At 48.2% G+C, this 12250-nt stretch overlaps 1 protein-coding gene across 1 annotated transcript; it reads right to left on the bottom strand.

The window, feature by feature from the left end:
* Window positions 1-6: 6 nt before the first annotated feature.
* cldn19 (claudin 19) lies at window positions 7-10772 on the bottom strand. The gene is made up of 5 exons (XM_076139856.1): window positions 9993-10772; window positions 3839-4003; window positions 3429-3513; window positions 2815-2958; window positions 7-283 (listed from the first exon to the last, which is right to left on the bottom strand). Exons 1-5 carry the CDS (start codon window positions 10213-10215, stop codon window positions 235-237), a joined length of 666 nt encoding a protein of 221 aa, XP_075995971.1. The 5' UTR covers window positions 10216-10772; the 3' UTR covers window positions 7-234.
* Between the last annotated feature and the right edge of the window lie 1478 nt (window positions 10773-12250).

The following is a 12250-nucleotide window of genomic DNA, read 5'->3' as shown; positions in this document are numbered from 1 at the left end:
GTCTCTCCCAAAGTCAACAAAACAGACAAAACAGGGATTTCATCTTCATCTTCCTCAAACCCCCCCCCCCCCCCCCCCAGAAAATTTCATCAAACATCTCAAACAATTTGGTACAGATTTCTTTCTTGACTTTGCTATAATTGCGTGTGTTTATCTGTTTTGATTTCCCCAGTGAGAGGCTTTATGTCTGTGGACAGACTCTAAACCTCGGTGAGGCCAGGAGACTCTCCCAAACTACAAGTACTGCTCCCTTTTCTCTGGTGGGGTACTTTTAACATTTGGTCTGCAATTCAAAAAGGGAAAAGAAGACAAGTTTCAGTCAAAGTACAACAAAATAAACCCAAAGATCACATCTACTAAAGCCCAGAGGTCATAGGATCAGAGGTCATAGGATCAGAAGTCATAGGATCATACGGGGACGGATCACCATCACAAGTCAACACAACAACAACAACCCAGTCACAGATTAGTCACTATTCCTTCAGTCAATAATGGGACGGAGGGGACGTGGGAGGTCTAGTAGAGAGAGGACGTCTGGTCCTACATAAGAGTCCGTCTCTCAGTGGCTGAGAGATGATAACAGAATAGAATCATGTAAAGAAGACACAGCACGTAGGAAAGGGAAGCTGGGAGAGGACGGGAGAGGACAGGAGAGGACAGGAGAGGACAGGAGAGACTCTATTACAAGACGTCCCGCCTTGTCTAAGGGGGAACGGGGGGAGAAAAGAGTGGTTGGAACTCGGACAGTCTTCGATAAAAAGGCGGGGCGGATCAGTCAGGGAAACTAGTCTCACTCAACAACTCTGCCCTGAATTAGAGGAGAGAAGAAGAGAGTCACAGAAGAAGAACAGGATTAGAGGACAGGACAGGACAGGAAAAGACACATCAAGACTCTCAGACCAGGGGACAACGGGGACGACGAGGGCGTTTTCAGACCGGGAGTTTGTTTGTTGGGTCCTGATCAGTGACAGAACTCAGAACCGTCAAAGTCCAAATCGCTCCGTTACTCACAACATAGCAACCGATGTGCTGCGGCAGAGGTGAGCCTGAGTTTCATACATGAAGATATGATTATGAAAGGAGGGACAGACGGAGGGGCGGACGGTCTGATGAGACCAGGCTGGAGTGAAAACGCCCCCTGGAGCGTTAGGAGGAAGAATGAGGAGGACGAGGAGGATGAGCAGGAGAGCTAGACGTGACGAGACGTGTCTGCAGGCTAACAGCTGTTATTAATGATGGGGTGATTGAATATTAATGTGGTTACCCTGCTCTACTGTGGAAACATTCACTCAATAAATAATCATGGGTTCATAGCTTTATGACCATGTTGAATAAATGTACAACACAGCTGTGACTGACAGAGCAGCGACTGACAGAGCAGCGACTGACAGAGCAGCGACCGACAGAGCAGCGACTGACAGAGCAGCGACGCCTGAGGAATGCACGATAGACCCTCACCCCCCCTCACCCCCCCCTCACCCCCTTGATAACCACAGGCCGCTCCACACACACAGCCTCCCCGAGATGAGAGGCTGCACGGCGTTCCTGGTAAAGTGGAGGACTTCATTATGTGAAGTCGCTCATTCAGGAAACACAAACGGAGCGAAGGTGAAGAGGAAACTCCACAGCTGATGAAGCAGCTGATGGACCTCTTCAGCCTGGAAGGACAGGAAGCTGCTTTACTCTGCCAAGCTCATCAACCGCGCCTATAACGCTTCCTTCACCCGCCGTCATAACTCTGAGGACTAGGGGGCGTCGGCCTCCACGCTCGGTGACCATACAGCTGTAAGTTCAGGCGACGTAAACAAAGTCCTAAAAATATATAAAAAGATGTTTGCGGTCGTTTCTTCAGATGGTTTGCAGATTGTTGTTGTTCTATATTAGCAAAAGAGTTCTTGACTGCTCGGCTACTTGACGGAATACGGGTTGGAAAAAACTAACACGGCTGGGTAAGGACAGTAACTATCCCCCTCCCAATCGCCTTCTGCTACAGCGCCACATCTGGGTTGGCTGTGCTCTGGCTGAAGGGGTTAAATAGGAAGGCTGGGAATTCCTTGTCCCGGAGTGTTCTGTGGTTCGGAGTCACGTTAAGTAACAGGTTTTACTCCCACAAAGTTACAGTAAACATCAGTTGTGTTGCTGCTGTGTTGAAGCGTCTTTGCTCACTCCGTGTGGTTGTAAAGGAGTTTATGAGACGAGGTCATGTATGAAGCTCCGGCGCTCATGTTAGTACAGAAACAAGCGTGATCACGATGCATGTTAAGGTTCCGCCTCCCCTCTCTCTCAGTGTTAATGGATTAAATGTTGAATTGATGATTAACAGCATTTCTAGCCAGCAAATGGAACAGAAGAAGCAAACACACAAAGCAAAACACAGATGCAGCTCCAACCAGGAAGCACAGGACAGGCTAAGCTAAGCTGAGCTGAGCTGAGCTGAACTAGGCTAAGCAGCTCGGTGTGCAGGCCGAGCTTCACGTCTTTATGGTGTCGCTCTGCCGTGTTATTCTTCACGTGTCAGTTAAAGTTAGTTTACTGCACCGTGAACCAAATAATCTCATGTGTTTTCACTGTGATGCTAGCAAAGGGACTCACAGGTTAAACTGAACTTAATTAGCTTTTGTTGCCGTGATGTTGGGTCTTACTGGGTGATTTAGGTGTGTGTGATTTTGTGTGTGTGTGTGTGTGTTTTTGTGTGTTTGCGTGTGTGTGTGTGTGTGTACATGGGTCTTTTTTAAGGGGGGTGGCGGGGGGCACCCAGCGTGTCCTCTGCCCACTGTTTGGGTGCTGCTGGAAGGGGGTGTGGTTTACACGTACTCCCTGGCTGTGGAAGGCTGTGATTGGCGGTAGTATTGCTGCCCTCGTATGTCTTTGGAGCAGGAGCAGCACAGCAAGGAACCCCCGAGCACCGTCAGACTGGCTGCTGCCCAGCCCACGAACAGGGCGGAACCAAACTCATACCTGCATGGGGAAGATGGAGGCGTTATTACATTTGTAAACTAGTTAGGCCATAGACAGTAGGGTCTGGATCAGTAGGGTCTGGATCAGTAGGGTCTGGATCAGTAGGATCTGGGTCAGTAGGGTCTGGATCAGTAGGATCTGGATCAGTAGGATCAGGATCTGGTGGTCCCTCAGTCCTCTTCAGATAGGAGCTCTGTGTCTCCAGGCAGAGCCGTGTGTCTGGCAGAGCTACAAACATCAACCAGCAGCATCATGGAGCTGAGATGGAGCTGATTTAGTGAAGGACAAACTTGTCGTCTGAATGGATCTTCAGCGGCTCCAGAGCTCCATCCAGAACTGATCAGTTTATAAAAGTCAAACATACACAGACACCTCGGCTGTTATGGAGCCTCAGAGGGGTGTTTGGCCTTGGTGGAGGTTTGAGCTCTCCCTCTCTGCTTTGTTGTCAGTGTGCAGTGTGATATACATACCTGGCGTTGGGTGGAGTGTTGGGGTTGAAGAACTGATAGGACACCTGAGTGGCGTACCAGGACACAGACACCAGGGTGCACAGACCTGTGGAGATCCAGCAGAGGGATCAGATCTCTGAGTGTCAGATCTCTGATGTGAACACTGAGGACGTCTATGTAAGCCCAGTTTAGAATACCTAAATAACTCAAATCTCATTGAGGTCACTGGCTAAAGCCTCCCAAATCACCACTTCCTGTTTACAGCAGGGACAGTAATTACCCTGAAGACCTCTGGTGAGAGCTTCTGGCCAAACAACTGTCTGACCCCCCGCTCCCTAATTACTGCGATCGCTGAAGACATCAACATCAACAACATCAACATCAACAACCACAAACCCAAACGGGCACAGAAAGCATCGGCGCCGTCGCACCTGCCAGCAGGAACAGAGCTCCTCCGGACACTGCGATGCGGGTCTTGGTGACCGGGTTGTTGTCTCCCACCTTAGTGCACTTCATGCCCACCACGCTGATGATGATGCCCATGAAGCCCATCAGGACGGAGACCACCATGAGGGCGCGGCACGTCTGGATGTGGACTGGAGGGAGGAGGAGACAAGGAGTCAGCAAGTGTGATGAAAAGAAGGAGAGGAAGGAAAGAAGTGAGGAGAGGAGAAAACAAACTATATGTTCTACTGAGCTCATTCTGCCAGTCAGTATTGCATATAATACATCACATTTTTTCAAAAAGCGCTGCAGTGATAAATCTGGAACATTCACAGAGAAGATTGTTCTGTTCTGGACCCAAGGGGAGGCACTTTCTCTGGGCAAGGAGAATAACTATTTTCCTTCCTTTCACTTCCATTTGCCCAGTGCTACTGCGACAGTCTGGGTTATGGAACCTGAACTTCAGAACTGTAGTTTGAATGTAAATATCCTTTTGCAGTGATTGATGGGTTTGATGTTTGATGTTTTATGGAATCAAACGCTCATGGTTGTGTAAGTGCTGAAGCCACACGCGTCAGGCAGGCCTGATGGGTGACCACATGTATGTAAGTATGTATGGGATATATAGAGGAAACCCTGTCCTGGTTTGGGGGTCAGAGTGGATCCAGCTGTGGTCCAGAGGTGACTGAGGCTTCAACGCTCCACAGAATCCCACAACGATCTGGCCTCAGAAATTTAAAGTGCTGCCCACACAGGCCTCAGCACGAACATAACTAAGTGGGAGGGACATATTTACACATATACACAACACACACACACACACACACACACACACACACACACACACACAAGGGCTGTAGGTGGACACAGATGAAGAACACGAGTGTGTTGTACGGCGAGCAGCAGTGGGAGGGGCTGCTGCACATGTTTCACACAGTGGGATTAGTGTGGATTTGTCACAAAGCAAGATTGTTTATCACGGTCCAACACACTCCACATGTTACTGCAGGCACAATACTGAGAGATTTAACAGAACCGTGGAGAGGAGAACAGAACGGATTCAAGATCTCTGTTCAAACCTCCAGATCAGGCAGAATGTGCAGATTCCACCCAGAAATGGTTCCAGAAAATGAAGGAAAACAGAGATTTAGAACCTGTATGTGACCTTCAGCTGTGTGTGAGCTACAAGTAGTGAAGCTATGAAGTCAGCTGAGTCTGTTGTTTCAGTAGCTTGACAAACACTCTGTCTTGTAAACGCCATTTACAAGACAGTGTTGCTGATGCTGTAACTCACTACTAAACTTTAACACGCAGCAGTGTAGCTTGGCAAAGGCTACGTCGCTATGCTAGGGGGAGTCGATGACGAGCGCACACACACACACACACACACACACACACACACACACACACACACACAGACACACACACACACACACACACACACACACACACACACACACACACACACACTGACCTCTCAAACACACCTACCAGCACCACTACTTCATTAACATATCCCAGCATGCATCACTTTTCTCGCCCACCTCACCTCGTGGATACAAACCCGTTCCTCCCTGAGCTACATCCTGTTTCCTCTCGTATAAACACATCTTTCTCCTTGTCAGACACAAAAATCAGTGTGAACTTTCCTTTACAGTTAAAAAACAGATAGAGCTGATTGTTGTGGGTAGCTTGTAAGCTTAAAAAGCTACAGTTTCATGGTAACTTCCCAGACAGAAAGCAGAGTGCCTCCAGCTCTGGGACCCGAGGAGAACTCTGGGGCCCTAAGCTGAGCCTGAGTGAGCTGGATGAGAGTTGTAAAGAGGATGAATGATGGAGGGATGAACTGCTGATGCAACAGGTCATGTGATGTTCGGAGGAAAAGACAAAAGTCAGTTCTTCAGGACTAAAGTGTGGGCAGTGTTCACCAGCCTTTCATCTTCTTTCATCTTATGAAGTGTGCTGGGCCTGACACACACACACACACACACACACACACACACACACAGATCTGAGGGTGGTTTGGTGCTGAGGGGATCAATCTTTGAAGTCTGATTTATGATTCCAAGGCTCGTTTTTGAAGGAATCTTTTTAATGGTTTTTAACAGAGAGAGGTTTGACTTCTCTCTTTCATCCGTCTCTTGACATTCCTCTCTTCTTCCGTCTGTGTGGGGGTTGCTAAGGCAGGTTGTAAACGACAGCCTTCTGATCGTGCAGTCGCTCGCACACCAATAGAGTTGGAGGGCTTTTGGGGTGAAGGGAAGGCGAAGGGTGTGGGCCGCCCCCCCGCCGGGCTCGCTCTCTTTTCTCTGCCTTGGTTGGCAGTGCCAGCCACAGCCTTCAATGAGTGTGTGTGTGTGTGTGCATGCGTAGGCACTGTAAGGCTCCATTGTGAGGTCACCTCTGACTCTTTACACTGAGGATCTATTTACACTAAAACTGGAGAACAAGACTTATATTTTAAACTCAGATCCAGTTTATCCTCAAGTAGCTCCTCGTCTACTGAAGCCACGTACGCTGAGACTGAACTTCAATTAGGAGAAATGTTATTTTCCTCAACCAGTTTCCTGTAACTAGTTAGCTTGAAGCAGAGGAGGGACCAGGACTCAGGAGGTCTGATGGATCCCGTCAGACATTATGTTACAGATAAGCTGTGTTTAGCTACAACAAAGAGAGTTAGTGAGTGTGTGTGTGTGTGTGTGTGTGTGTGTGTGTGTGTTGAGTAGATTCTATCGTGGACCCAGATTATCGTTTTAAAGTTATTTCATTGACATATTTATTCATTACATACGTATCGTTTCCATAGACAACCATTCAGCCTGCTCGTCCTGTGTTACCACTAGATGGCAGCAGAGACTGCAAACCAACACACTCCCTACAACTGGATCTGGATCTGGATCAGTAGGACCTGGTTCTGGTGGTCAGAGTCATTTTCAGATTCTCATCCTGACAGCTTTCTTTACATTTGCGTTGTTGTGTTTCTCTTTGGTTCAGTTGTAGTTATCAAGTCTTTCTATGTTAAAGTTACATGTCAGTGCGACAAAGTTCAGTCATTTTCAGTGTGAAGTCTTAAGTGAGTTAAGTCCACAGCCCTGATGTGAAGTATACAGGGTGGTGTCCAGATATCTGGAGTATCTAAGGCTAAACCGTGTACTAAGGGATTTCCTGCTGTGTGTGCAGGGAATAGCAGCTCGGAAAAGATGGGATACACAACACATCATGTCATTTCCTTCACATTCCTACTGTTGCTGTCGTTCCCAGTGGCACGTCTAGCGTCTCGTAACTAAGGCCAGCCTGAGCCCAGCCTGAGCTCGGCCTGAGCCCAGACTGAGCCCATCACTGATCTCTTAGTCAGTAAAGATGTTGACATTAAGAAATTGTCTCTTTTGTGGCTGTTCTCATGTATCTAAGTGATTGATTGTGAGTTGTGCTTTGCTGTCTAAAGCATTCTGATCTCTCCACCATCAGCAAGGACGATTTTCCTATCTGAGGCTCCTTACTGACCACCAGATCCAGATCCTTCTGATCCAGATCCAGATCCTCATACTGACAGTGGACAGGCAGTCTGAATGGTTGTCTATGGACATAATAATGTCCAAAGTTACAGTTCTGACCCAAGTCTTCATAGAATTGAATTAAATCAATCAAACACATCTTCAGTTATCCTGCTAACAGACACACACAAAAGCTTAACTTTCTTGGTGGAGGTATTAATCTGTCTCTGCTCTGACTCAAACACATCCTGTCCTTCCAGATCATCCATCAACCCTCCGGCCCTCTCAGCTGTGTGACGTCCTGATCATAATCTCTCCTTTTCCATCAAAATGCTCAGTAAACCCGCAGAAGATCCTCTGGTTTCTGCTCTGGTTGCTCGAGCACATGAGTACAGAGCAGCACAGTCTGGTGAACAATCAAACCAACCAACCCCTCTATCACATGCTGCCCCTGCTATGAAGGAGAGTTCACTCAGAAGTCCAGACCGGCACCATCAGCACCTTCTCTGACCGTGTGATTGGACGGTCATCTGAAGAAACACCTGACTGAAGGTTTAACCCTTTGAGGAGCAGAGGAGCATGGGATGACCTTGATCTTCACATACATTCATCCCATACTGTGAGTCACATTCCAGCAGAGTCTCCATGTTTGGAATTCATCATCCGTCCCTAACCCAGTCAGCGGTGTGGGATTGAGTCACGCCGCCACCGGGACTTGATTTGTGCTCAAGTTGACCCAGAGATCAAAAAAGAAGGAATTCAGCTTTGACTTTGATCCCACTGACTCGTACGCTCACCAGAGTTGGAGAAGCTACTCGTGATTTAGTTAAGCTACAGCCAAACTACTGCAGTCTCTTAGTAGTGAGTAATTAGCTTCATTAGCTACAAGAGCAGCGCCTGAAAGTATGAAATATTTGAGCCGTCAGGTGTAACAGCAGCTGGAATGTGTCTAGTTTACGTCACTTCCAGGGTCAAAGGTCTCTGGAAAACACCTTCTGAGGCAGTGGCGTACATATTTGTACCTGAGTAAAGAACATTCTAGAAGCTCTTCCTGGTGTTGGGTGGGTCCCTGGACTCTCCGACACTTCGCTGACCCACCGGGTTCTGACCAAACTTTCCTGGAGATCTATCAACTTTGGTACATTCTGTTCGACTTTGATGTCACGTTTATCAGCAGTTGTGTTTTCTGCACAAGACCTTTGTGTTTGTGTTGCGTGTATGTAAATGAAGCGATGGAACAATGTGCGCGTGTGGGGAAGACGGAGCGCATTCTGGGAATATCTCTGCCGTTTGGCTCCACACTGCCCCTTTTCTTCTCCTGTGAACCTCTATTCATCACCAAGGACAATACGCCGTCCTTGTTGATGTTTGCAGAGTGGCTCATTTGTTGCTGCGGGGCGAGTGTGCCACACCAGGGCGAATACGCACATCGGCCTCGATATGACAGGAAAAACAAACAAAAGGCAAAGAGAAGGATTTGAGTCTGGAGACCTTCTCCTCAGCGCTCTGTCATTATAAACCCTGACGCAACCCTTCTGTCTGCCAGAACATTATACACTCATTTAATCTGTGTGCCTTTAATTATGAATCAGAAGATTATAGATGACAGGACGCTCATATTCACGGCTAATTTATGTCCCGACCCCCACATTCCTGCCTCCCTCCCAACCCTCGCACACTAACTTCTTTCCATCTTTATGAGCTTTATGAACTTCATTAAATGTGAAAACAGCAGCGGCGGTGAGATTTACGGCTTCTCAATTTAGTGTCTTCAGATAAAGAGAGGCTGTTTTCCTTCTGTTTTCCCTGCTGGGTAACACATCTGTTCTAATGAGAGGATGAGAGCAATAAGAGCGCTGATTTGTGAGACAGAAGCATAAAGTTTGTGGGAAAGCGGTGATCATGTGTGTGTGAGGGCAAAGTGAGCAGAGGTCCATGAGTTTACTGGAGATATAATGTTGTGATGTGAAAGTGTCCTCGTCTCCACAACATAGCAGAATATCAAAGGGTCTCTACGCTTATTTGTCAATTGAATTTACTTAACAATGACATCATCATAAAGTCTGGATCACCCATCTCTTCCTGTCTCGAATTCATTTTTAAGATGAGGTTTATGTGACATTGTCATAAAATCTGGCCTCACAAAAAATCTGCGCTGTAAAAAATATTTTATGTTTTTGTAAATCTGATTTTAAAAACATTTCTTCTGAGCCAACATCAAGTTTTTGTATTTTCTGCTCGCATTTCGAACCGTTTACATCGATTGTATTGATATCATCTGTCTCATTTTTTAGACTTAGTTTCTGGTACAATCAAGTGGAATTTCATAAAAAAAATTCTGTGAAGAAAAGTCCCAGAATCCTTAGCGTAAAATAATTTTTACTGTCCAGCTTTTTAGATGAGAAATGAAACACAAATTCACTGAAAAGTTCAACGGTCTCCTGCTGCTGCTTTGGTTGAGACGGTGAGGTGACAGACACACAGACATGAAGGCAAACATCTCTCTGTGCAGTTAAGTATTCAACCTGCTGAGGTGTTTGAAAGCCACGTCAGTAAACACTAAAGGCACTCACAGTACAACAGTCAGGAGAGATAGAGACAGAGAGAGAGAGAGAGAGAGAGAGAGAGAGACGGGTTTGGTACTCACTGTCCAGCGAGAGCATGGAGTCAAAGATCTTGCACTGCACCTGCCCCGTGCTCTGAGAGGCGCAGCTCATCCACAGCCCCTCATACAGACCCACCGCCGTGATGATGGCGTCGCCGGCGTACGACGACTGCTTCCACTGGGGCAAAGCGGTGGTGGAGATGATTCCTATCCAGCCGCCCAACGCCAGGAAGTAACCCAATAACTGCAGCCCTGAGTTGGCCATCCTGATCTACGCTCTGTGTCTCTGTGTGTGTGTGTGTGTGTGTGTGTGTGTGTGTGTCTGCCTGCCTGGTGTCTCTCTCCTCTCTGCGTCCTTGGTGACCCTGGTGCGTCACCCTGTGTGTGAATAAGTCTGGTTTAACCTATCGGCTCCCTGTGTTCATCTCCTGCTGTCCCTCTGCTGTGACTCTCCTCCGGAGCTGCTCCCGTCCTTCTCTACTGTCTCTCTAGCTCTCTCTGGTCTTCTACTCTCCAGGTCCTGGTGCTGGCGGTGTCCCTGCAGTGAGACGATGTGCTGGTCCCTCCCTCGGGGTTACACTGTGTGGCTCCTGGGTCTCCGTCCAAGTGGAAGACAGGCTCTTACTCAGCGGTCTCAGTTCATGGAGCGCCGTCGCTGGGGCTGCCTGACTCTCTGCATGGCTTCTTCTTCTTCTTCTTCTTCTTCTCCTTCTTCTTCTTCTCACTTCTCTTCTGTGCTGCTCTCTCTTTCTCTTCCAACCCCCCCCACCCTGACTACAGTCCTTCCATCTGCTCCGGGCTCAAGAGGCTGAATGAAGGGCAGAGGAAAAAAAGTCAAAAGAAAAAAAAACACGCCAACACAACAAGTGCTTAATAGGGCGTCCACAGAGGGACGGGAGAGGGGCCGGCCCGGGGATTGGACCCCTCTGGATCACAGCAACGCCTACTGGGAGGGAAGAGGAGGGGAGGAAGGAGGGGAAGGGAAGAGGGAGAGATGAAGTTTGGTAGTTTGAAAACAAAACATTCAATCTGCTTAATTGTGCTACTCTACGTGAAGTGTGTGTGTGTGTGTTTGTGTGTGTGTGTGTGTGTGTGTGTGTGTGTCCTTTCTCTGGTTGTTCTCCTGGTTGTGAGGTTCTTGTGCTCCAGTCAGGACTCACAGTTTATTGATTAGATTGATGCCATTTCAGGTTCCAAACAACATGTGTGTGTTGTTGTTGTAAGAAGCTCCACAGCTCCATCAGGTTGATTGATGTCTTTAGTAGTGAGGTCACACATCCAGGTTTGGTCACAGTCGACTCAGTCCAAACCAACAGCGCCACCATCAGGCCGACCGTTACCTTCATTCCACATCCACACTGCTCACCAAGTCACACACCAGAGAACACACAACCTCCTGGTGGACGAGACGCTGAGACAGTAGAGAGACTTCAGCTGCTGAGCGGTGATGGTTTCCTGTCCAGCACCTGAAGCTTTACTTTGCTGAGATTCATCAGCTATTGTATGCTAATGTACCCCTCCCCCCGGCCCCCCGCCCCCCTGCTGCTCAGAGCAGGAGGAGCTGAGGAGCAACAAGCAGGCGTAAATCTGCACCGACACAATGTCCTGCTGAAAAGGACGTGTCACATCCAGACAGACCCTCTGGGAGTTATGGGCCGCTCTGCAAGCCTCCCTGGTCACCATGGCAACCTGAACAAACGAGTCCTCTGGAGTTCAACAGGCAGAGGGGTGAGGACGAGGGGTGAGGAAGAGGAGTGAGGAGAAGGAGTAAAGAGTGAGGAAGAGGAGTGAGGAGGAGGAGTAAGGAGCAGGAGTGAGGAGAAATGAGATGGAGTGAGGAAGAGTGAGGAAGAAGAGTGAGAAGAAGGAGTGAGGAGGAGTGCAGAAGAGTGAGTAAGAGGAGTGAGAAGAAGCAGTGAGGGGGAGTGAGGAAGAGGAGGAGTTTCTGCCTCACAGACCCGCTCGGCTCTTTTGTGTGACAGAAACATGTGACGGCGAACGTTTCCCACAGCGACCAGCTGGACGGTCTCTCACTCATCCACACTCATTACTTTAACTTCAGTCCACTTCAGCCTGACTCCATAATTCCATTCTGCCAATTACACACAGAGACGTGGCAAGACCTTTTCTCACATGTGTAAGTGTAAGAGACATCTCTCACCCCCGCCCTGCACACACACACACACACACACACACACACACACACACACACGGGTTAGGGCCTATACGCTCACAGCGCCTCGCAAAAACAAGGAATTAGAAATGTAGATGGTGGTGTGAATGTTATGGTGGAGCTGAGG

This window comes from Genypterus blacodes, unplaced genomic scaffold, assembly GCF_046128005.1.
Source record: "Genypterus blacodes isolate CSIRO-AG114 ecotype Tasmania unplaced genomic scaffold, CSIRO-AGI_Gbla_v1 ptg000467l_1, whole genome shotgun sequence".
Taxonomy (NCBI): domain Eukaryota; kingdom Metazoa; phylum Chordata; class Actinopteri; order Ophidiiformes; family Ophidiidae; genus Genypterus; species Genypterus blacodes.
The sequence above is the reverse complement of the archived record's forward strand: the minus strand, read 5'-3'. Positions and strand labels throughout refer to the sequence as shown.